Here is a 27,521-nt window from a genome sequence, read left to right as displayed (position 1 = left end):
ATTTTACAGAAATCTAACATGAACTTTATACACGAAAATGTGAGCGAAATTTTAAGACTTGAGTGACATACAAATTTCATACTATTTTCGTACACACAATTTTGAGCGGATTTTTTAAGCCTTGAACGAGATATACACATTTCATATCATTTTCATACACTAAAATTTGAGCGAACTTTTTAAGCTTTGAGCAAGATATACACATTTCATACATAAATTTTTGAGCGAAAAAAATATTTTACAAAAAATTAAAATAATTTTTTTTAAAAAATATAATTTTTATTTTTTTTAAAAAAAAGCATGTTTTGTATAGAGTTTGCAATGTTATATTTTGTAAATATAAAACTATCATCACGTTTTTTAAATATTTCATGTATATATACGTAGTTGTCCTATAAATAATTAATGCATATTCTCTTATATATTTAACTAGCGACTGTGATTATTTTCGATCAAGCAGTCAAATGTGTCAAAAGTGCTATCTATTAAAGAACCAAAATAAATAAAATAAAGGGACCAAAAATATTAAATATGCCCTTTTACTTTCTCACATTCATAAACACAACTTTGAATACTCCAATATTTCTCAAAAAAAAAAAAAAAAAAAAAAAAAAAAAAAAAAAAAAAAAGAGATCAAAGTGAATCAAGTATGTCATCAGCAATTTCTCAACTATCATGCTTCTCCTCTATCAATCACAGATTGCTTTTCCACACTCATCTCCACCCTTGTACTACTCTACCACTCAAGGTGCTTTTTTTTTTTTTTTTAAATATATGTATATGTATTTGTTCTTTGAAAAGCTAATCAATTTAGCTTACCCCATCTCTTGTTTCATGGAAATATTGCCTATTTTTGTTTCTTTTGTAATTGAAATAAGTGTTCTTTATAGAGTGTTTGCTTTATTCTTGTTTGTTTGGAGATGGAGTAATATTAATCTTTTGTCTTTTAAATACATGTGTATGTGTTTTTTCTTTGAAAACCTCTCAATTTAGCTTACCCATTATCTTATTTTGATGAAATATTTGCCCATTTATGTTTCTATTTGTAATTGAGAAATTAGTGTTCTTTGTTGAGTTTTTGCTGTTTTCTTGTTTGTTTGGAGATAATATTAATCTTTTGTGTTATAAATACATGTATATGTATATTTTCTTTGAAAACCTCCCAATTTAGTTTACCCCATTATCTTGTTTCATGGAAATATTGCCCATTTATGTTTCTTTGTAATTGAGGAGCTATTGTTGTTTATTGATTTTTTTTGCTTTATTCTTGTTTGTTTGGAGACAAAAGGAAAGAATTTGAAGATATCCCAGAAAAAAAGGAATGAATGATGAATTCTTGATGTGAGGGTCTGTTAATTTGGTTAAAAATTTGATCTTTTTGGGTAAAATGTGTCCTTTTGTCTTTTAAATACATGTATATGTATTTTTTCTTTGAAAATCTCCCAATTTAGCTTACCCCATTATCTTGTTTCTGGGAAATATTCCTCATTTATGTTTCTTTTTGTAATTGAGGAATTAGTGTTCTTTATTGAGTGTTCTTGTTTGTTTGGAGACAAAAGGAAAGAATTTGAAGAATCCCAGAGAAAGGGAACGAATTTGATGAATTTTTTATTGTGGGGTTCTGTTAACTTGGTTAAAAATTGGTCTTTTGGGGTGAAATGTGTTCTTTTATCTTTAAATACATGTATATGTATTTTTTGTTTGAAAACTTCCCAATTTAGCTTACCCCATTATCTTGTTTCTGGGAAATATTGTTTTCTTTTGTAATTGAGGAATTAGTGTTCTTTATTGAGTGTTTGCTTTATTATTGTTTTGTTTAGAGATAAAAGGAAACAATTTGAAGAAATCCCAGAAAATAAGGTATGAATTTGATGAATTTTTTATTTGGGGGTCTGTTAATTTGTTAAAAATTTGATCTTTTTGGGTAAGATGTGATCTTTTCATGGTTTGCAATGAGAGATGGGTTGATGAATTTTTTATTTGGGTGTCTGTTAATTTGTTAAAAATTTGATCTTTTTGGGTAAGCTGTGATCTTTTCATGGTTTGCAATGAGAGATGGGTTGATCATGAGGGTTGAGTGTGGCTTTTCAATGGGTTTTAGTTCAAGAGACAAATCGTAATTCTTTGCCAACCGCATTTTGACTTTGACAAATTAAAAGTACGTATTTTTTCCGGTTATCCTGATGATTATTAGGCAGAATTTTGTTTATTTGTTTTACCCCTCCCCCCAGGAGCTCCCTCCTTTTTGCTCCCTTGGTGACCCGAACCCACAACCTTCGGGTTGGAGGAGGAGGGTGCTTACCATCTGAGCAAACCCCCTCTTGTCTATTAGGCAGAAATATGAGCACATACTTGTCTGTTTCCAAGTATCCCTCCTATTCCGTTGTGATTGATCCAACTTGAATTTAGATTGAATAAGTTGTCGTACTATCAAGCTCGGCTTTAATGTAGGAATCATGTCAATTAGCTATGCAACAACAACAACATACCCAGTGTAATCCCACAAGTGGGGTGTGGGATTAGGTGGGGTTACTTGTGTGAACCCTTTATATCCGCTCTATTATTTAGATCCATTTCGTCAACCTAACCACGAATTAGATAGTGTTCGGACCAGCTTGCGTGTATCTCAAAATTCTCTACAACATTCACAATTTTGTTAGAAATCAAATTCATTTAGCTATTCACAATTTCTCTATCAACTTAACTTTTAAATCATTACTTTAATATTCTCTTGCGTCTGCTAGTAATAGAAGATGATTTTGCTCACTAATCATATCAAAGCCGATGAAAGATGGAACCATTTAACTATGTATGATGGAGAAATTTTTTACTATATTTTGATTTCTCTTTTGTGAAATTAACATGTAAATCTTTAATTATTCCATCCTTACTTTTTTTTTTTGTACTTTCTTTTGTTTCTTTAAAGCAATTCCTGGTGATTTATTGGTTGACTTCTGGCATTTGACTTCCAAAATGATAATGATTTTAGTTTTCTAATGCTACTTGAGTTTGACTTTCTATTGTTTTGCTGAAGTTTGGGTTTGTGGAGTGAGCGACACTCTATCTGGAATGTATATTCACCTACACATCTTCATTTGTCATGGAGTTCAGGTAGTGGTTGTGAGAAATGATGGTCGTGGTACGGATTTCTCCAATTTAGAAAACAAGACTACTTTAGGTTATACTGGAGATGCATCACAATCACATAACGGAAGCTTATCAAATTCAAATTTAAAGTCAGAAGAACTTGTTCCAGGAAAAGAAATGAACGGGTCAGTGCAGGAAAACTCCATCAGTCATTCAAAAAAGACAGCCAGAATTCATGACTTCTGTTTTGGTATTCCCTTTGGTGAGTACCTCAAAAAGCTAGAGGAACTAGTTCTTTTTTACTGCCTGATATCACCAGCCCCTTTTTTCTGAGTGAAGGCATTCTCACTCGTTACGCTTGTCATAATTACACTTAAAATTGAAATGGTGTAAACTAGAGAGACTAATTGGCATTTGCCACCTCATCTACCAATACCTTTTTTAGGTTGACGCCTTATCCAAACATAAGTTCTACTATTCAAAGACATGTCTGCGTCTTTTTTGTTTGTTTTGTTTTCCTTTTTTACCCCCCTCCCCATCTTTACACTATGGTTACCAATTAAGGTAAAGCAAAAGTAAGATTTTTATGCCAACCATTCATAGGATATACTTTAGTGCATTCCCTTCAAATATTACATTAAGAGTCCAAGTCGAGATGAATGGTAGGGCTTTTGAGGGGGATTACTAAAAGTGGAAATGTCTTGTCGTTTTTCTCTTGCTTCTGCAGTACTTGGGATAACTACTTGGAAGAGGACAGGTGTCTTTTTGCTGAAAGCAGCATTTCTGTATAGCTTCTTCTTTTGCTATCTGTACTTCTTATATACTGGGGAATATCCCCTTTCTATTGCAATATAACCTCCTTGTTAAAAAATTGGGGAGTGCTGCCTATGACCTCACAGAGGCTAGACATTAATCAACCCTCAGGTCCGTTTCTTAAACCTAAAAGGTTCTGTTAAAATTACAAAATATTAGGACTATTTAGTCCAAAAGGGAGGAAATATTTTTTCAATGTAGGCATGGATCAGTTATTGTCTTGTGAAATTCCTTTCCTTCATTGGAAACATAAGCATATACATTGTTTCTTTACCTTCTAATAATGCTGTGGACATCAGTATATATCCATAAACCATTTCCTTTAACTGTAAACACCAGTTCTATTGAATGACCTATCCTGGTGGAATCCCAATGTGTCACTGGATCCAGAAAATTTGCTTCATTTAAGAGTTTGTGCATCCTATAGATGTTTGGTGATGCAGTAAATATAGCTAGGAAAAAAAGGTAGAATCATTACCTTGTTGTTTATAAATTTGTTATGTACATCAAGGTATAAGTCCCTTGGATTTCTTTGAGCTACATAAAGTTCTCAACTTTACGTAGGACCAATAATTCTCAAAATCCTACATCAATATATCATTAAATTCAGGAAATTTTAAATTATTCTGGTGTCTATGTAAGAGAATTATGTCTTGAGCGACATCTCTCTGTTACTAGCTTCGAATCTTCCCATGCTTCTATTAAAAACGAATAATGCCTTCAGCAATCTAGCCTGTTTCTTTGCTTTCTCTCTCTCTCCCTCTTTCTATTATATTCACTGCTTTTGTGATAGATAAATCAAACTAATCACATGTATCCTCTGCTCCTCGGATTTGGTTGACAGCTATGCATGCTCAATTTTTTATTTATAACTATAGAGGAAGGTTGTTATTTTATAAAAACAGGGCTGACTTTTTTTAAGAATGAGATATTGGTTGTTTCAGTTTAAGAACAGCAATGTCTTCAAAGCTATAGGACCATAAGATAATCTTCTTCCTAGAGAAAAATTAGTTCTTAATCAAGTGGAACCATTTATTTATCAGAAGGATGTCAAGTGAAAATAAGTAAGGATATCAAAAAGACAACAGGCATTTCTATTATGTTTCCATCTTACCTAAGATTTGTTATCAGAGTGGTATTCTTAAATCTTGCAGCAACTTAATTATTATGATTAGTAAGTATTTTACTGATCCTCATCACAGGTGGTCTTGTTTTCACCGGGGGCATTGTTGGTTTTATTTTCTCAAGAAATCCTGCGACTTTAAGTAATGGTGTTCTTTTTGGAGGTGCTTTACTGGCCTTCAGCGCCATTAGCTTGAGGGTCTGGAGACAAGGAAAATCTAGCTTGCCATTCATAATAGGTCAATCAGGTATTTGCTGGTTTCCAGCAAGTTAATTGCTATCTGTGCAGCTGGACTTCCTTTTGTTTTGCTGATGAAAAGGGAACAATTTCTTTGACTCTGATCTCCTTTGTATCTGATCTTAGTGTTAAAACTCTGTGTCAGCCTTAAGATTTCTCATTCTTTTCTTTAAGCAGTAACCCGTTCTTTTCTTTGAATACTAATATATTGTCAATACGGGAAGTCAGGGACGGGAAAGACAAATTCTATGTGTATATTATTCGTTGATAGATATTTTTATGAATGAGAACAATGGATATGGTTAAAAACACTTGGGGACAGGCACTTTAGTAAATCAGATGACATAATTGTTTGATATGAACCAGACATCTATAAATGAATAATGTATATTTCTAGCTCTCAATTTCACAACTTCCCACCCTCAGCTACCTGCTAATACAAAATATATCAAGTCCATGGAAACATCTTTTATGCTGAAAAAATCCTTGCTTTGAAAAGGAAAAGAAGGGGAAGAAGGAAAGTATGTTTCGCATCCGTCATTTGAAGATCTATTATTTGGCTGCTATTCTCCTAACTCAAGTCAAACAATTTCGAGATTGATCTCCCACTCTTTGCTTGCTACATTTGTCGAAGCAGATGAAAAACAGTTTGTTTAGTTGGTTGTTGTTGACATCAATACATCTAGCCTAGTGGATATTCAATATATACTGTCTCTCCAACTATTAATGACTTCCCTGCTATTGTCCCTGCAGTACTTGCTGCAGTCCTTCTATGGAAAAACATGCAGGCTTTCTCTCTGGTAGTTCCTTGTATTCCCAAAGTATCCCAGTAGAATATTGTGTGGCTTGCATCTTCGAGTTGATAATTGTATTCTCTTTGCAGACAAGAAAAGTGTTTCCCACTGGCTTTTATGCTGCCATCAGGTATTGCAATGTCTTCTTTCTTGCTTCTCTTCTTGAAAATTCATTGTGAGGTGTATCATTATCTAAATTCTGCTTTCTGAAATTACAGTGCTGCAATGTTTTGCTTCTACTCTTACGTGGTATTGTTTGGGGGGAATCCACCACCCAAGAAGCTGAAGGTATCTGCTGCTGGGGAATCTTGATGAGAATCTAGAAAGGTCAGATTTAATTCTTAGAATTACTCGGAATTTTCACTCCCTGTGCACAGTTGGTTTGCCAGCGAGAAGACCCATTAATTTGCGCAATTTTACATTGAAAATGATGAGGGAGTTTTAATTGTACTTCATCTTGAATATGTATTATTGATTTTGGGTTATACTTAGCACTGTAGGAAATTGTAATGTCCATTAATTTGCGCAATTTTACATTGAAAATGATGAGGGAGTTTTAATTGTACTTCATCTTGAATATGTATTATTGATTTTGGGTTATACTTAGCACTGTAGGAAATTGTAATGTAGAGCCTTGCTGGTGGAATTGAGTGTTCATTTTTCATGTAAATTATGTATGGATCAGTGTAAGTTCTAAAGTATGCTGGTGTTTTAGCTGTTGTTCTTATTCTTAATGCTGTTTTACAGTCTATTCTCCTAGGACTATTATCTTTGTAACTTCTAAAATTTTGCTGCTGAGAAAAGCCAACAATTGCCCTGAATCTGCAGAGAGCACCTTTTTATTTGTGGGATACTAGAGGTGGGGTGATTGGGATTCACGGAGGTTACTGATTACGATTTTTTTTTCTTTTCATGTGCAAGTGTTTCTATTGATTAGCAGTAAGTACTGGATAAGTATGAGAGATATTTCATTGCCTGAACAAACTACTAGCGAAAAATCTAAGTGTCTCAACTTCATACTCATTTTTGAGTTGACACCACGAAAGTTGATAGAACCATTTATGTTTCAAGCTCTGTGTGTGTGTGTGTGTGGGGGGGGGGGGGGGGGTGTTGTTTCAGGTCTCCCTTCGAAGCTTCTTCGATTCCTCTTTCCATAAGATCCCTAAAATGCCGGCAGGAACATAGGTCCAAATTATTTATGATCCTTGTGAGATTGCTTTATGACCAACTTGCAAGAAGTCCTGTATAGTTTTGAGCATCACCCCGTGTATTACAAAGATGTCCAGGAACAGAGTCCATAACTCTGTTCTATCGCAGTTTAGGTAAAAGATGCTCTGTCTCTTCAGAGTGTTCATCTCAGAGATAGCATCTGGTCCATGCTTGATGCCTCTGTAAATATCTCTGTCTCAGGCATGCATTTTGGGAGGCCTACCAAGTGAAGCAAGCAACTTTAGATGGGACGTTTATTTTTCAAATCCTTTTCTAGTGCCGCGGAGTGTTGGTAGTGCAATAAGAGCATACTAGTAGGACTTGACTGACAGAGATTCCATTCTTTTGGTGGTTCCAGATTGTGGTGTCTTTTTGTTCAGGGAAACTCATGTTTCATCTAGCTTCTCGAATAGTTCTGCCATGTTAATTTCTCAGCCAAAGCAGGCTCTGTGAAGTTAGTCGTCCATTATCTTGTATTATAACATTGAGTAATAGTTGAGAGTGTTTGATGAAAAGGAGAAAAGGATATGAGATGAGAAAGATCTTCTTTCTTTGTTTCCTTCCAACTGGAAACTTGTCCTCAATTTATCCCGTCTTTTCCCAACTGATGCATGTATAAGAAAAGTGACTATATTTTGGTAATGAGTCCAAAAAACTCATGATAAGTACTAACCTCCCCCATAAAGTTCGATTTTGTATTTTTCCATCATAGAGCTTCCTTTCCCTTTTTCTATAACTCCATTCCACTCGTCAGTTGACTTTTAGCCTACACCAACGGGCATACCCAAGTATGTTGTGGGTAGAAAATCCTAAGTTACAGATCAAAATGTTTGCCTGATCTTCCAAGACCTGCCAAATATGCTGTGTATACACAGCATATCAGTGGCTCTTTGCCATAATGTAGAAATCTGAAAAGGTTTACAACAACAACATAGGAAATCTGATAAGGTTTCAAGTAATAAAAGGATTGCCTTCGGGTAACTACAATTGTAAAAAATCAGCATCACATAGGATAAGAGTGACATGGGCTTATAGAATATGAGGTCTAAATTTGCTTTTTTTTTTCTCCCCACCTAAGATCCTTTGATCCAACACGTTTGTACTGTTGTTTTTCAATCAAGCCTAGACATTCCATAGCAAGAATAAACAGAGAAAGAGTAATACTTACCTTTTAAAAAATAAACAGAGAAAAGCGAGTCGATCCCGTTACCTTAGTCTCCTTTGGGAAGAAAAGAGACCTTCAGGTTTTCCATTTAATAATTGACAAAATGTAACTAAAGAAACAGAGAAATGGATCCAATTTATCCATTTGTTCCAAGCATTGACTTGGCAGATTAAATAAGTCATTCCAATTGATATGGTCGAATATTTTCTCAATGTCCAGCCTGCATAGAAGTCCAGGATTGCGTTGTCTCTTCCCCGTATGAAGATGCTCAGTAGCTACCAGAAGAACGTCACTAATCCGCCTGCCCTTCCAAAACATTAACTTTTTGTGATAAGGTAAACAATGAATTTGTAAGTAGAACCAGGTTAGTTAGACTATTTCAGAGAGTGGTATTTGAAGCTTTTTTAAAATAACTGGTAACTTGTGATATTTGAAGCTTTTTCTGCTCAACTTGTTTTTATTATTGTCCTGATGAAATGGAGGAAAGACATTGAACTGTAAGGATCTCTCAGTCTCAACTACATTTGACCATACTGACAATTGACAGAGAAAAGGGCAGGAAATGAAATCTTTGCCTACCAAGTTGGAGCCTTAACTTCTTTTCCTCATCACTGTTAATTTGGTTAACTAGCTTACGTTTGCATTTGATTATTTGCAGACATGTTGGTGCCTAACAAATTAATGCTATCATTAGATGAAATAATGGTAAAAAATTTGTGGCACCCAAGGGTGTGGCCTAGTGGTCAATGAGGTGATAGCTTGATTGGAGAACCATGCGGTCTCAGGTTCAAATCCCAAGCAAAAAATTAGGTGATTTCTTCCCATCTGCTTAAGCGTTGATGGACAGAGTTACTTGGTACCTGTTCTGGTTGGAGGTAGCAAGTACCCGGTTGAATAGTCGAGGTGCACGCAAGTTGACCCTGACGCCACCATCATAAAAAAATTGATGGTTAAAATTTTTGATGCAGATATGTAAAGAAGTATCTATATGGACAAGTGCAATATCCGTTACACTATCCAATTGGCTCTTAATTACAACAACAACAACAACAACAACCCAGTGAAATCCCACAACGTGGGGTCTGGGGAGGGTAGAGTGTACGCAGACCTTACTCCTACCAAGGTAGGATGGCTGTTTCCGAGAGACCCTCGACTCAATAAAAACATAAAAAGAGGTCAGATACGGCTAAGAGATTCAAAGCGATATGGAAATGAAGTAACGCAAGCGACACAGATAACATAGAATAATCAAAGCACAGGAAATAACAGATAATAGCATAATAGCATAAATTAGAGCACAAGAAATTATACTACGATAATGCGACTATTAATAAGGCAGGGTAATGAGACTATCTACTAGCCTTCTACCCTAATATGAGTCCTCCAAACCCTCCTATCTAAGGTCATGTCCTCGGTAAGCTGTAACTGCGCCATGTCGTGTCTAATTACCTCTCCCCAATACTTCTTTGGCCTACCCCTACCTCGTCTGAAACCATCCATGGCCAACCTCTCACACCTCCGCACTGGGCCAATTGGCTCTTAATTGAAGATGATATTCATTCTTCTGCATTGTTACACAACCTTGAAGCTTTGTTTATTTGCTAAACAAGATACTGGCGCATGCTTAGACCTTTATTACGTATATTTCATTAATTAGAAAGAGAGTCATATGAAAGTGACTAATGCTTGCATCAGGGTAGGCTGCCTACATTACACCCCCTTGGGATGCGGCCCTTCCTAACAGACCCTGCGTGACCACGGGATGCTTTGTGCATTGGGCTGCTGTTTTTTAGAGCCATATGCAAATGGTATACATAACCAAGGAAAACCTTATACAACTCGCTTGGTCTGTTACCATAACCTTTGCCTATGTCCTTTAAAGTTGGTTTTCAAGTCTTGCCTGCTGCAAGTATGTCATATTACTATTATAACTGACCTTATAACTGTTAGATTTGCTCCACCATTGATATTGGGTTTGCATCAGGTTATATAAATCAACGAATGAAGCTCGAGCTTGTTCACTAGCTCAACTTTTTTTATTTGATACTGTCTTGCTCTCACCATGCTGGATTTTTACAACAACATACCCAGTATATTCCCACAAAGTGGGGTCTGGGAGGGTAGAGTGTACGCAGACCTTACTTCACCTGGATTTTTCTTTTCCCTAATAGCAAAGAGGAATTAAATACTAAACACAAAATATAATATGTTGCTGATAAAACACTCAACTTCTGGTGTTGATCTTAGGCAGTAGTTACTGCTTACATTGATTATTTCGCTCTGTTATTATATAACTGCGGATTTGAGTTCAGAATGAGGATGACAGTTTTATGAACAGAGTTTTTCAACTTGGTGCGCCAGGTAAACAGTTTTTTTTTAAGCTCTACAGAAGTAATTAGGCAAGAGAAACCTGTTAAGATTGGGATATTTGCATCTTTTGCAGTTAGTCTTAGATCACTCAAGACAGTGAAATATGACTTTTGATGTTTATCTGGACCTGACTGATGGAAGTTGGATCCTTTTCAAGATTTGGTAGAAAGTTGGTGTGGGATGACCTTGATGGTAACCTACTTTCTTTTTAGTTCTCTTCTTTTTGATAACTGAAGAGTCCTCGAGGGCCAGTGGTGTGCTGTTCGCAACTCAGGTGGATAATGGGGCCTCCTCTATTCTTCTCCACTTAAACATCAAGCTTTTGTTTGTTCACGGCATAGTTCAAGCCTGTTATGTGCCATATTGCTCGAACTCTCCAAAATTATTGCGGCATTCGTGTTGGATCTTCCAAAAAATGCATTACTTTGGAGGATTGGCCACGCACTGTCGGCATTTTTAGGAGTCTGAGCAACATTACTGACGTGTGGCTAACTCACACATCACATATTGTGCTCTTACCACTGGACCAAAGCTGTGGAACTGCTTCCTTCTTTTCATTTGGATGGGATTATTGCCAAGATTCCACCCAGGTGCATTTACATCCACGTGCGTGGTGTGTCAAGCTTTTTGATTTAAGCCCAAGAAAATAGGTAACTTAGTTTTGAGACACTTGTCCATTTACAGCTACTAGAGTAGTAGTCTTTAACTAAGTCAATTGCTTGCCCTACACAGCACTGACTAACTGCAACCAACTCTTTTCCTCCTCAACTTTAAAAATGTCCCATTCCTCGTCTAAAATCTTTCCTCTTTCAGAGTTGTGTTCTTTTTTGTTTCTTACCCGATGTTCGGTATCTTATTTGGACGCCGATTTATCCGGATTCATGCCGCTTAAGGCCTGTTAAAGGGGATGTTCTCTCTACCATAATTTTTTTCATCTCAATAGCTCGAACCCGAGACCTCTGGTTAAAGGTGGAGAAATCATATCCATTCCACCACGACCCTGAGTGGATCATGTTCTTTGACTTTTTCTTGGAGATGCCTGTGTTGTACTTTTAGGGGGTCTTGTCATGTTCTCCAGTGGTGTCATTTCGTTTTCTCATTGGTTGCTAATTGCTTTTGTGTCATTTCTATTTATTTATTTTTAACTGTTTCTTTGCTTATTGCAGTCACAAGTTTCATGCTGCTTTGACATTGGATATTTCACTGGAATAGAATGTTCGAATATTTGTGGGATTAATTAGTGATTTTGATTGCCTCAAGGCTTTGAACTATGGGTAAGAGCACATCGAGTGATGTATATTTTAGGTGCACGTCACGACTAGTGATAAGAACACAGTGCATGATGCATCAACTGTTTAAATCTTGCCACAAACAAAAGCTTAGTATTTAAGTGAAGAATTGTAAAGGAACGAGTCTATTATGCACCAAGTTTCAAGTCGTGCATCACTGGTCCTCAAAAATTTCTCGATCGTAAAAAAAAGAAAAAAAAAATCAATGATTTTGATCAATATAATAATCTGATTGCAATTTAAAATACACACTTTTTAAGCACAACTATTAATATTCTCATGAATTCACCAAAAGAAGAAGAAGGGTGATTATACTGTTATCAATTGTTTACATATTAACAATATTCTAGTTATGGATCCTAACTTCATTTGGGTCCAATTCAGAAACACTGTTGCATCTACAAAATATGCAATAAAGGTACAACTTGCCTCATGATTTTATGGTTTATTTCCTTCTTTGTGAAAGGCTAGATTTATCAATTTTTTGAACTCATGAAATTTAAATTCTGAAACTATTTCTGCTTCAAAAAAAGACCGATGCATCAAATTATCTAGAGGCTCCTACCGAATTTGCGCCACATAGAGCCTAAGAAGGGGAATCAGAAGCGCTCCTTACCGGAGATATTTCCATTCGCAAGACTCGAACTCGAAACCTCTATAGTTAGAGAGGAAGGGATCACATCAATTACTTACGCCGTTTAGGGCTCATTAAAGGAGGAAACGTTCACTACTACCAATTTCTCCATCAGTGTTCGAACTAAAACCTCTACTTAATAATAAAAGGATCACATCTATCCCACCAAACATCTCGGGCCTCAGTGGTAAAGGATCCTAGTACTAGATATTAGATAACTAAACATACCTAACAGTATATCGTTCTTCTACTTTTAAAAGACACAAAACTGTGTAGAAGAATGCCCAAATTTGCGACATCATTTTCAAGAACTGAAGCATGAACTAGTAAGTATGCAAAAACATGAGTTGTAACTTTCAAAACTTTTTTTCTAAGTGATTGGATATTCTCAATTAGGCTATCTTAGCCATTAAACTAGGGCAGCACATGCTATCTATTTTGAACATGTAGATCCGGAAAGTGACCTATCATCAAACAAAATCTCTAAAAATTCTAGTCCCAAATTTCTTTTCATTATGAAATTTCAAAAGATTTCCAAGAGAATATGTCCTGCCTGACATGATTCACGTGCTATCTTAACATGTTTGTGCCAGGTCGTACAGACAGATAACCTATTATCCATTACGAATTTTATCATGATCACTCATCTAATCATTATTTTAAAAATGCAAACTTCTGATGGACATTTCTGTCATCCCATATTTTTGATGGAAAGTCCCATCAAAAATGTTTCCGACAGATTTTGTCGAAATCAACCCTCATAAATTTGCATTATTTTTTAGTAGTGAATTAATTCAAGGGAAAAAAGAGTAAATGAAGAATGGGGACATGGTTAGTGGAGAATGGAGTTTTTAGGCAACAGGTTTATCCGAATCTAGTATTTTCAGTGTGTGCGTGTGTGAATGTGTGTGTGTGAGAGAGAAAACTCACTAAAATTTCAACAAATATTTAATTTGAACCCGTACTTTTATTAGTGCTCAAAATTTTAAAGATCGATCCTGTCAAATTTAAATTTTAAATCCGCTTTTGCCTTTAAACATGATCTTAGTGGAGATTGCTATAGAACAAAAAAGTCTTCAAAAAAGAAAGACTCAAATTTCTCACAAGCGTGGCCTTGAAAAGCCATTTTCTTAGGATTTTGTGGAGTTCAAACTTGCTCGTGTCCCTAGCTCCTATCCGAAGCTAGTGTCCCACTTCTTTGAGTTGCTTTCAAACTTTAAGTTTTTTATTAATTAATTTGTGTATTTAATTCCTCAAGTAAATATCTCACCTTCAATTCGATTTCAATGTTGATCATGATTCATAAATAGCCAAAAAAAAAAAAAAAAGGAATCTAGATGTCATTTTAAATATCATTATACAAATTTTATTTTTCTTTATTATAACTATTTTATCTTATTATTTTTACACTAAATAAAGCTAAAATTGAAAAATATATTACGATGGGCTCCCTTCATATATTGTTGGGATAATAACACTTATCATGCCTTGTCTAGTGGCATATTGTACAGACTCTAATATATGCTGTTTTACGGCCTCGATTCATTTCATTTTTTTCAAATAAATCGGGGTTTTCAAGCGTATGCTAGAGCTTATGAAATATGCCACCAGACAAAGCATGACAAGCGTTATTATCCTAACATTAATAGAGGGCGTGCACCAACACGCCATGGATGATCATTATTTTTATGTAATATGTATGGTCCTATTACTGTAAGTTCAGTTTGTAATGTGTCATTATATATTATCTTATGAATTTAGTTTGTAATGTATTATTATGAATTGTCTTATGAAAAATGTTTGTGATGCATCCTTTTAATTTGTCTAATCAAAATATTTTGAAAAATTACAACATGATATATGTAGTTTATGTAATTAGCCGGGAAAATTTTAAAACGTTATGAAGTTCAGATTTTAACACGTTTGTCATGCTTATAGTAATTGCAAAACAAGATCTTAATTTGCAACTTTAATTGCCCAAATATAGCTGTAACACAAATATAGCTATAACAACATTGAGTTCGGAACCTAAATGACCCACTAAAAAACGAATTGAACCAAAATATCCCAAGAAAAAAAAAATGTTACCAAAGTACTTTTAACGCACCTTTTTTGTGCGTTATGTAAAAATGTGTTAACGTTTTCCCGTTAACATTCGTTACCTAAGCTTTTAAAAAAAAATTACATAACGCAAAGTTGTGCTAGAAGTGTTACAATTCTGAGTTGTTTTCACTCCTATGGTCTTGTCCATCGCCAGCTCACTTGACCTATCAATTTAGGATTAAAATGAAGCAGTCAATGAGTAAGTGAGCTAATTATTTCTCAACCTATTACACAAAAATTTCTAACTTTAAGGAATGGTTTAAGAATAGGGCTTTTGCCCATGAAAAAGAAAAGGGCATTGCATGCATCATTAATTAGATTCTCTTATTTTTTCCAAGATGTATGCCATTATTTCTAAGACAACCAAAAATACATAACTAAAAAATAATTATAATCATTTTTTAAGACAACAAAAGATATAAACACTTAGCTTATGCTTAGAAAAAAATAATATCCCTTTCATATCAATTTAAGTGCCTTACTTTTTTATATGAAAAATAATTATAATTATTTTTTAAGATAAACAAACATAAAAAATTTAGCTTATGCTTAAGAAAATAATATCATCTCCGTATCAATTTAAGTGTCTTACATTTTGTTTTTTAAAATAATTATAATCATTTTCTAAGACAACCAAAAATATAAGACATAGCTTATGCTTACGAAAAATAATATTCCCTTCGTATCAATTTAAGTGTCTTACTTTCTTTTTTAGAAAATAAGTATAATTATTTTTTAAGGCAATCTAAACTATAATATTCAGAAAATAATTATAATCATTTTCTAAGACAACAAAAATATAATACTTAGTATAAGCTTCAAAAAAACAATATCCGTTCCGTATCAATTAAAGTATCTTCCTTTCTTTTATAGAAAATAATTATATTTATTTTTTAAGACAACCAAAATGATAATATTTAGCTTATGCTTACGAAGAAACATATCCCATTCGTATCAATTTAAATGTCTTGCTTTTTTTTTTTTTAATAAAATAATTTAATCAGTTTTTAAAACAATCGAAGATATAAGATTTAGAAAACTAAATCATTTTCGATGACAACAAAAAATATAACACTTAGCTTATGCTTCGAAAAAATAATATCCCATCGGTGTCATTTTAAGTGTCTTACTTTTCTAATAAAAAATAATTATAATTATGTTTTAAGATAACCAAACATGTAAGTTTTAGCTTATACTTAAGAAAATAATATCATCTTCGTATCAATTTAAGTGTCTTACATTTCTTTTTGGAAAAAAAACTATAATCATTTTCTAAGACAACCAAAAATATAAGACTTAGCTTATGCTCAGGAAAAATAATATCCCTTCGGTATCAATTTAATTGTATTACTTTATTTTGTAGAAAATAATTATAATTATTTTTTTAGACAACCAAAAATATAAGATTTAGCTTATGCTTAAGAAAAATAATATCCCCTCCACACCAATTTAAGTGTCTTACTTTCTTTTATTTTATAAAAAATTGTAAAACTAATTAACATGAGTGTTGAAACACTAAATATTGAACGACAAAAATATCCTCAAAATTATGCCCTTTGAAAATTAAAAATTTCCTTGAAAATGTATTTCAATATTGGATAAAACTATAATAACATTTAAAACTTTAACTAATGTTTAGAATATTAAAATTTAACAAAATTCTATAGGATATTAAAAATAAAACTAAAAAAAGATAGTTTGAATAGAAATAGACAAGTTTGGTTAATTATCATAACACAACCTATTGTTAAACCATTCTTTAAGTTGAAAAATTATGAGTCAACATAGCGCAGCTTTTTGCTACATTATGTAATTTATTTCTGTTTTTTTTTTAATTTTTTTTTTAAAAGCTCACTTAACGGATGTAAACGGGGAAATGTTAACACATTTTATATAACGCACAAATACTCTAGTAACATTTTTTTCTCTTGGGGTATTTTGATTTAATTCGTTTTTTATTGGGTCGTTTAGGTTCGAGACTCAACAACATGCGTCAGGCCGCAGTCATTCACATTTCTTGAATTAAGACGCAAATTGATTTTTTTTTTTTTCTTCTTTTATACATATTTTTGAAATTCTCACAAAAATTACACATTTCTTAAATTTGCAGCCAACAGTGCACTTTTTGGTAAAAATAAGCCATTCATGTATCAACAAATTTTTTCCTAGTTTCGGCCAAACCAAATATCTACCACGTGAAGATAAACAGTGGCTATCATTCATAAACCAAAAGGAGGAGTGATCTCTTTCTTTTCCCCATATCTTAGAGTTGAAACATATCTTCTTCTTTCTCTTTTTCCAGATTTGTTTCCATATTATTAAAATATTTTTTTTTAGCATTGATAATGTACTACATTTCTTGACCCTTATATAGTTTAGTGTACCAACCTTTTGGTTTTTTATCTTTGTTTTGCTTAATTTGTTTTTGAAAGATGGTTCAAAGTCACAAGCACATGGAAAATGTGTCCGGTGAATAATTGAAGGTCAGTTTCATCACTCAAGATATATAGTATATCATTTCCTCTGGATTTTAACCTAGCTATGGTTTCTGCATATGAAGTGGAGCATTAATGACATGACAGTAAGAGTTAGGCGTCATGTGATTTGGAGGACACGGGTTCAAACTGCAAAGGCATCATTTTGCTCGAATACTTCCCAAAAAATATAAAAGGAATCAAAACCGATCCATTGTTGTCGGGCACAGAACTAGAAGTCCAAATACGGGTTCGGCCGAACCCGATAGCTTTTGGTCAAACTATGAATTTGTGTTAAGAAATTCAATAAATATGAGCAAATATTAAGTTTAGAGCCTAGTTATTAATACTTGAAATCGTCATTTAAAATTCAGAATCCATAAATTAAAGTTAATATCCTGGCTTCGCCTCTGATTGTTGTTCCCCTCCTAAAGTCAGATTCTTATGTGTTACTCACCCCTCTACCATTGGAAATCAGAGGCAAATCTACGGTTCCAGTTACGAGTTTGATAGAACCCAATAATTTTAGCTCAAACCTTATATTTGTGATAAGATATTCACTTAATACGAATAAATAATCTATCTAGAACTAGTAAACAAAAAGAGTTGTGGTCCAGAACCATAAATTTAAAATCTTGAATCCATCACCACTTCCCGTCCGACTTCCATGTGTTAAGACTGTGTACAATAGGTCACTCAATGTGATTAGGCTCTTCCTCAGTCCCCACATAGTAAAAACTTAGTGCATTAGACTACCTTTTAGAGTTTTTGTTTTACATTTTCAAATCCGTCTTCTCAATTAACAAGTCTCGATTAGCTTCAGTACCCAAAAAATAGTCAAATTTTCAAATTATTTTCAAAAAAAAAAAAAATTATGTCAATTCTCCATCGCGATAAGCTAATTATTATAACATATATAACATCAAGCATTATATTATTGATAATTCGTGGCAAAACTTTTTTCTTAGCATTCTTGATTAACCCAATGAAATTAAGTAAAATGCAAGTGCATACAAAACAAGAAATCACTTTCTGAGTCTTCATTATGATCATAATACCAACTTATCAAATCACGGTCTTGAGAAATTCATTCTTTGTATCTTTTTTTTTTTAAAATGGTGGAGGACATATATATAGCTGTATTGTCCAAGAATTTCAGATTACATGAACCTGAATATGACAATGACCTCCATTAATATTAGACTAAATACAATAATAATGATCACATTACACACCACTTTTAGTTTTAGAGTCAGCACTTTGTTAAGTTTGTATGATACTCTATTAGGGTAGTGAATTCCAACTCCCAATCGCAGTGACAATGCCAGAAATTCTAATTATGAGATTAAAAATAATGAAAGAATGCTATAATGTTGCCTCAAATAATTTTTAAGTCGCAATTGCCTCTACATAGAAGCTTCCCTTAGGAGTCTTTCAATTTGTATAAAAGTTGGTCTTACCCTATTTATAGGGCGTAAGTTTTCAAGGAAGGTAATTTAATTTGGCAATTGCGGGCCCATGAGTTCATATAAGGGGGATTTAAAAAAAAATATTGCATAGTCTCACCCATAACTTGAGCTTGTGATCTAAATCAACGATTGGAACCTTTCCAACTACGAATAGAATCTCCTCTTATATGAAGGAAATTTAACATTTTATATATAATCAAAACAAAATAATTCGTTTTTCTTATTTGCATGGTATGATTTTTCAACGAAAGAGGTTTAAAATTCAACCTCTTGACCTAACTAAGCTCCGCCTTGCTCCACCTTGCTCCGCCTGCATAGCGACAAAATGATGGTTAGTTAAATACCTTTTGGAAGAAATTATATATATTGTACATAAATATCATGCATGCTTTTAGCGAAATTTCCGACTCAGTCACACCCTGACACCCTATTGATCATGCTATTTTATTTCATTCATCAATAATAATGCAACGGATGTACACAAACATTAGTCCACTGCGATCAAATTAATTTCAAATGGGAATAATTGAAAAATTCGAATAAATATTGACCAAAATCATTGTTTAATGCTAAATCCTAAAGAAAACAACGACTAGTTTTATATTGGGGAGAATAGACAAGTGAGATTCTTTGATTTTGGTCCAAAAATGCTAATTATCTCTTTTATAAATTATGGTGTTGCATAAAAGTCAAGAATGTTTTGATTACACCTTTTTAATAAGAAATATTCATGCATGTTCAGCCTGTAGGTAATTAGTGGAGTAACTAAGTAGCGACATATGTACCAGAGCAATTCAGAAAGGCAAAAGAGTTCAATTTCGATATACTGATAATAAAAGAATTTTTTTAAAATTAATAGTGTACTAAATTACTTAAAATATATTTTTTAAAAGTAACCTAATAGTTTCATGGATTCATGCATTCAACTTGAGTCTCGTGTCCTGGGTACAATTTTGCATTAAAGCATGTTAAACTTCTTAAATTAAAGACAAAGGTTGATTTCTTTTTTATTTAAAATAAAGTCCGTTCGACTTGCTTTTTTATTACTCCAAGACATCTATTTAAAATTGTATCATCACTACTTACTTCAATGTGGTGACTTTGACGTGATTTAGAAAAAGTTAGGTGACGTTGTTACAAAATAAAAAAACATGACCCATAATTGTGCGATCTTCTACGTTACTACCTCATAATATTTGTATATAAATTTAATTTGTACCGGGATTTTTTTTTTTTAAAACGTATCCCTCCAATCAAACCTCCCTAATTAAGTAGCATAACTATTTACTTGTGAGGCTATTATTAAGCAAAAAAAATAGGCTCTATGCATTGTTGGCAAAATCTAGTACAAAATTTGAGCATCTCCAGTAATAATGGATCGTGTCTCTGTGTGTATATATATATATATATATTCACGAAGCTAGAGTTTTAATTACGGATTCGATAGAATTTAATAGTTTTGATTAAAACTTTATACTTACATTTCCGAAAATCCACTTAATATATATATATATAAATAATTTATCCAAAACACAGTAAAATGCTTTTTTAGAATATTCCAAAATTCATAAACTCAAATTTTTGTATCCACCTCCATCTATTAATTCATTCCCTATTGCCTTAAAATAAAAAGAAGCATATCTCATGACAAGAAGAGTAAAGGCCAAAAAAGGAAAAAAAAAATAAGCACAGAATGCTGACACCGTTAACAGGTATAGAGAGAAGGGTCACCCTTAGAAATTAAATAAATAAAGCAACAAGTACAAGAAAAGGGACAAATAGACAAGACTAGAACAGAATGTAAATAAGATGGGGAACAAGATAAGGATTAAATTGGACTGTACCTATATGATCTCTCAGCTATAGGGTTTGTGAAATTCTTTTGACCCCTATCTTTTCTTTGAATTTGCCTCCTTCTCTTTAACTCTTTTTTTAACCTCAAAGGAATCTTGTCCCATTTCTTTTTTTATTTGGAAGAAATGAATGAATGAAATTAACAAGTACAATATGATTACTCTCAGAGTGACAAGACACAGCATCTCATTTACCCTTAGGAAACGCTCTCTGATTCCCGTTCTAGTTTGCATAACACCTATTCATTTCTAATCCGTTCGAAAAACGAATGACACACTTTTCTATTTAAAAACTCGTTAACTTTTTTTATTTTTATTTTGCTCTTATAGTTAAAGAAAGAAATATCATCGCACAGTGGAAATTCTAAAGGAGCACTTTGATATGTGCAGAAAGTTTTTCTTTCTTAAATTTTGTGCTACGTGTCCGACCAAACATGTTGACATAGAACCATGTGTGAAGTTTTGATGATTGACAAAGCAAAGACTTAGAACAAGTAAACCATGAATGATGAAAGTTGATGAAGAAATGATAGTAATGTTCCCAGCAAGAAAGCACAGTAAATAATCCTAGGTCTAGATACATGTGATAATTCACAAAGTATTGAACATGCTAGACAGTTGGTTGAGAGATTGAACTGAAATGGCAAGCAACACAAGATGGTTGTAACAGGTCTATAGACATGCACATGAACTCACAATGCAAGCATGTGTGTCAATACAAAGACAAGTGCAATGAAGCAGACCAGAGAGAAAGTGAACCATCAACATACATGATCTATCACATAGACAAATGCTGAGCAAGGGAGATCCAATGATGAAAGCAGCACGGGTAAAATGGAGCTGGTCCAAATACATGTTTCATTAGAAATAGACAAGCTAGGTAACGTGTTATGTCCATAGGCGAAAAGTAAGTATATTTGGGGACAGACACCTAGGTCGTGCAAAGATAACAAAACATTATTACATAGAATTAAATGGAGGAAGCATATAGCATAAACTCTTTCCTGTTTCTGATCAACGTAACTTAGAAGTAGGGGCAGAACAAGGGGCCAAGGTGTTCATAATTACACAGTATATGTACGTATGGTCATAATAATTTTGCATGCATATATAATAGATGTTCACTATTAAAAAAACAAGAATCAACAACAAATAAATTCTTGTATCTTCTTGTTGGTATACATAGAATCTCATTGACTTTTTTGTGTTTACTTACTTATATTTCGAAATTCCTTAATAAAATTTCTAGTTTTGTCACTATAGAAGACGTGCTTCATAACAAAATGTGGCAATTCGTGTTGCAATAACATGAAATTTTAGACCAAAAGAAACCAAAACCATCGACCTACAAAAAAGATGTCTCAATAATGTGGTTTTGATCTTATTGAGTAACTATATTGTTCTTGACCTTGGTTTAAAAAAAAAGTAAAATTGGCTAGTATGATGTGTCGTTTCCCATTTGATGTCTCTCCACCCCCAACAACCAATCAAAAAGCTACATATTTTTAAATGTTTTTTCCTACATGCATGATTAACTATACTCTATGCCTAACTTGGTCTCTTTTCAACTTGGTTGTCTCCTTTTCATGAGCATATGCAATAATATATATCTCCATTATTCATTATAAAAATAATATTACAAAGGTTTTGTTCTTAACTTTCTAGCCGTTGGAATCATGATAAAAAACAGAAAGTTATATTTTTTTATATGTTTCCTTAGTTTCTTATTAGCAAATAAAATAATGAATTAAGGGTTCTGTTTCAATGGGAATGTCTCTCAGGATTGTGCATGTGGGGTTCATTTCAGAAGTATATATTAGACAAAATCAAACATGAATATCTTAAATTTAAAAAGGTAAAAGACAAAAAGAAAATTTAAAAATAAAGTAGTGTTTTAACAAATAGTGATAAATAAAAGATAAAAAGATGCAATTATGTTGTCTATAGGAAAAATTAGTCTTATTTTCTCAGGTAATTAAATCAGTACCCCAAAACTTTATATTCATTCAAGAAATCTAGATGATTCTATGAAGAGTTTTATAGACAACTTGCATATATTAATTCTCCTTAATTCTATAAAGAAATTATTGCAAATTAATATTCTTTGACGTGACATGAGATTCTAAATTATGGTGCTGAAAATAGGAAAAAAAAATGTCCTAGCACGACATTATTCCAATTAAAGTATGAATCCAATTACTTGGTTGACATAAAACAAAAAAGTTGCCCAAATTAGGCAAAGTAGCTGCCGTAATTAAAGTAGTACTATCTTACTATTTATTAGTATTATTTAAGTATGATCTGAACCCAAGCCAATTGCTAGATATGTGTCTCTTGGACTTATAAGCTTGTCCACAATTCTCTAACTGTTATGAAATATAGAATGCATGTTCACTACACAAATATAATGCCTCTTCCATTATCTTCCATCATATTAATGGTTCTTCCATTATCTTCCACCATATTAATGGTTCTTCCATTATCTCATATATTGAATGCATATGTAGCACTATAAATAGAGGCATAAGTTTTCATATGTAATGTACTTGAAACACATTTTGGAAGAATAATAAAATCTCTCCTCTTTGTCACTCTATGTTTATAGTTTTCATCCTTTAATATTATTACTTTTTTAGCTTCATTTTATAACACGTTATCAGCACGAGACTCTGCCGTTCCGAGCAAATACTTTAAAAGCCTCGAAGGTATTGACTTTCTATTTTCCTTTACTAATGGAAAATCTTACTAAACGTGAATTTGTAGCCTTAGATATATCCGGCAATAGCTATATGTCTTGGATTCTTGATGCCGAAATTCACCTTAATGCGATGGGTCTGGCAGACACCATTAAAGATAAAAATGAGGCATCAAACCAAGACCGTGCCAAGGCAATGATATTCCTTCGCCATCACCTTGATGAGGACTTGAAAATGGAATATCTCACTGTTAAAGATTCTCTTACTCTGTGGAATAATTTAAAAGATAGATATGACCACCTGAAGATGGTCATACTTCCACAAGCACGTTTTGATTGGCTCCATTTAAGGCTACAAGATTTTAAATCTATTAAAGCATATAATTCTACCATGTTTAAAATTATTTCTCAGTTGAAATTATGCGGTGAAAATATCACTGATCATGATATGCTGGAGAAAACATTCTCCACTTTTCCTGCCTCGAGTATGCTCCTGCAGCAGCAATACCGAGAAATGAAGTTCAAGAAATATTCTGATCTAATCGCACATCTTCTAGTGGCTGAACAACATAATGAATTATTAATGAAAAATCATGAAAGCCGACCCACTGGTACTGCCCCATTCCCTGAAGTGAATGAGGCAAATTTTCTCCATTCTAGGCGTGGAAGAGGTCGTGGCCCCAGTCGTGGTCATGGCCGTTGTCAAGGAAGAAATTTTAATCATGATTCTCGTCTTGCACCAAATAATACCCTTCACCACCAGCAATGTAAAACGAAGGATGAAAAGTATGAAACTGGGCAAAAGAAAAATTCAGAAAATAAATGCTTCCGATGTGGAGGAAAGGGGCACTGGTCACGTACCTGTCGTACGCCAAAGCACCTAATTATGCTGTATCAAGCCTCTCTCAAAAGGGCAGAAAAGGATGTCGAAGTAAATTTTATTTCTGAAGATAATGTTGAGCCCATGCATACGTGGCAGATTTCTTTGAACTCCCTGAAGGAAAAATAGATCATTTGATCGGTGATGGATCTGTAAAAACTTAGATATTTCATACGTGTCGTTTGTATGTGGTTATGTTTTCATGTTTATGTAAATGAAGTGTGTGTAATGCTTTGTTTAAATAGTAATATATGTAATAAAATGTGTGTAATGCTTTGCCTAATCATAATATCTATTTCGATATTCACTTTATCTATTATTTCATTTTGAAGAATCTATGGAAATTCCTCAAATTTTATTTGGATCAATGACCAATCATGAAGATATTTGTGTGATTGATAGTGGAACAACACATGCCATATTCAAATATGAGAAATAATTTTCTCACTTGCGTAGAAAAAGGGGAAATATTAATACAATTTCCGGCAATTCGAAATTGATTGAAGGCTCCGAAAGAGCTACTATATTTCTGACTAAGGGGACGAAACTTGTTATAGAAGATGCATTATTCTCTTCTAAATCCCCAAGAAACTTGTTAAGTTTCAAAGATATCCGCCGTAATGGATATCACGCCGAGACATTAAACGAAATAAATGATGAATATCTTGCCATTACAAAGAATGTCTCCGGCCAGAAATATGTTTTGGAGAAATTGCCAACTTTGTCTTCTGGTCTGTATTATGCAAAAATTAGTACAATTGAAGCACACTCGATCGTAAACCAGAAGTTTAATGATTCAAGTACTTTTGTGCTTTGGCATGACCGAATTGGTCACCCTGGATCAATAATGATAAGACGAATTATTGAAAATTCAAATGGGCATCCACTTAAGAACCTGAAGATTCTTGAAAGTGGTGAATTTTCATGTGCCGCTTGTTATCAGGGTAAGTTGATAGCTAAGCCATCACCCATGAAAGTTGACATTGAATCCCCTGCTTTTCTAGAACGTATACATGGGGATATATGTGGACCTATTCATCCACCTTGTGGGTCATTCAGATATTTTATGGTCCTAATAGACACATCTTCAAGATGGTCTCATGTGTGCCTCCTATCGTCTCGAAACCTGGCGTTTGCGAAATTATTGGCACAAATAATACGCTTAAGGGCACAGTGTCCGGATTATCCCATTAAGGCTATACGCCTCGATAATGCCGAAGAATTTACGTCTCAATCTTTTGATGATTATTGTTTATCAGTTGGGATAAAAGTTGAACATCCTGTAGCACATGTTCATACCCAAAATGGTCTTGCTGAGTCATTTATTAAACGACTACAATTGATAGCAAGACCACTACTTATGAAAACACGGTTGCCCACTACCGTCTGGGGACATGCTATCTTACATGTAGCATCTCTTATTCGTCTCAGACCGACTCATTATAATAAATACTCCCCGTCACAATTAGTATTTGGTCATGAACCAAATATTGCTCATCTCCGAATCTTTGGTTGTGTTGTATATGTGCCTGTAGCACCACCACAGCGTACTAAGATGGCCCCCCAAAGAAGGTTAGGTATATATGTTGGGTTTGAATCACCCTCTATTATTCGCTATCTTGAGCCATTGACGGGAGATTTATTCACTGCCCGATTTGCAGATTGTCGATTTGATGAAATAAATTTTCCACAATTAGGGGGAGAGAGAAAAGAAAACAAAAGAGAAATTGTGTGGAAAGTTCCATCACTATCTCATTTTGATCCACGTGCCCCCATATGTGAACAGGAGATACAGAAGATCATTCACTTGCAAAAAATAGCAAATCAAATGCCAGATGCATTTACTGATTTGAAAAGGATAACTAAGTCACATATCCCTGCAGAGAATGTGCCTATCCGAATTGATGTCCCAAAGGGAAAATCTACTAGTGTCATAGCCTCTGAATCTCATGCACGCCTGAAGCGTGGTAGGCCATTGGGTTCTAAGGATAAAAATCCTAGAAAACGAAACACGAAAAATGATCAAAATGACACTATGAAAAAATATCATGAAGATATTCAAGATCTGACTAATCCTGATACTCCTGAAGATATTAGGGAACCCGAGACTCAAGTAAATAAAGAACTATCATTGAGTTCTTCTGGTGATGGGATAAATATGAATCGATCGAAGATTATGGTGGATAATGTTTTTGCATATAATGTTGCACTAAATATTATGAAAGACATTGACGATCAGGAACCCCAATCTGTCGAAGAATGTCGACGAAGATATGATTGGCCAAAATGGCAAGAGGCAGTTCAATCAGAATTGAATTCACTTGCCAAACGTGAGGTTTTTGGACCTGTAGTCCAAACGCCTAATGGTGTAAAACCAATTGGCCATAAATGGGTTTTTGTGCGAAAAAGGAATGAGAGAAATGAAATTGTGAGATATAAGGCACGCCTTGTTGCACAAGGATTCTCTCAACGACCCGGTATCGACTATGAAGAAACATATTCACCCGTTATGGATGGCATAACATTTCGATATCTCATCAGTTTAGCTGTATATGAAAACCTTGAAATACATCTGATGGATGTGGTTACAGCTTATCTTTATGGCTCACTTGATAATGAAGTCTATATGAAAATTCCTGAAAGATTTAAAATGCTTGAAGCAATTAACTCAAAGTCTCGGGAGATGTATTCAATCAGATTACAAAGATCGTTGTATGGTCTAAAACAATCAGGGCGCATGTGGTACAATCGCCTCAGTGAATACTTGGTAAAAGAAGGTTATATAAATGATGTCATTTGTCCATGTGTTTTTATTAAGAAAACAAAATCAGAGTTCATTATAATCGCTGTTTATGTTGATGACATAAACCTAATTGGAACTCCAGAAGAGCTCCAAAAGGCGATTGAATATTTAAAGAAAGAATTTGAGATGAAAGATCTGGGAAAAGCAAAACTTTGTCTTGGTTTGCAGATTGAACATTTGACAGATGGGATCTTTATTCATCAATCTGCTTATACCGAAAAGGTTTTAAAACGATTTTACATGGACAATGCGCATCCTTTAAGTACTCCAATGATTGTTCGCTCACTTGAAGTGAGTAAAGATCCGTTCCGATCTCAAGAAGAAAATGAAGAGCTTCTTGGTCCTGAAGTACTATATCTTAGTGCAATTGGTGCACTTATGTATCTTGCTAACGCTACAAGACCTGACATAGCGTTCTCTGTTAATTTGCTAGCAAGATATAGCTCTTCTCCTACACGAAGACATTGGAACGGAGTTAAGCATATATTGCGATATCTGAAGGGAACTAGCGATATTGGTCTGT

At 33.8% G+C, this 27,521-nt stretch overlaps 1 protein-coding gene across 15 annotated transcripts; it reads left to right on the top strand.

The window, feature by feature from the left end:
- The first annotated feature begins 567 nt into the window (after positions 1-567).
- On the top strand, positions 568-12,245 carry LOC132613948 (protein FATTY ACID EXPORT 1, chloroplastic-like). Of its 15 annotated transcripts, none has more exons than XM_060328258.1 (7): positions 584-728; positions 3,035-3,349; positions 5,103-5,270; positions 6,014-6,060; positions 6,144-6,184; positions 6,273-6,381; positions 11,965-12,234. In XM_060328258.1, exons 1-6 carry the CDS (start codon positions 650-652, stop codon positions 6,364-6,366), a joined length of 744 nt encoding a protein of 247 aa, XP_060184241.1. In that variant the 5' UTR covers positions 584-649; the 3' UTR covers positions 6,367-6,381; positions 11,965-12,234. The 15 variants fall into 15 exon arrangements, with proteins under 15 accessions (XP_060184245.1, XP_060184248.1, XP_060184249.1 ...); XM_060328259.1 differs by lacking the exon at positions 11,965-12,234 and adding an exon at positions 8,648-9,010; XM_060328260.1 differs by lacking the exon at positions 11,965-12,234 and adding an exon at positions 7,465-7,829.
- Positions 12,246-27,521: the final 15,276 nt, after the last annotated feature.

The sequence above is a fragment of the Lycium barbarum genome, chromosome 10 (assembly GCF_019175385.1).
Source record: "Lycium barbarum isolate Lr01 chromosome 10, ASM1917538v2, whole genome shotgun sequence".
Lineage (NCBI taxonomy): Eukaryota > Viridiplantae > Streptophyta > Magnoliopsida > Solanales > Solanaceae > Lycium > Lycium barbarum.
The sequence above is the reverse complement of the archived record's forward strand: the minus strand, read 5'-3'. Positions and strand labels throughout refer to the sequence as shown.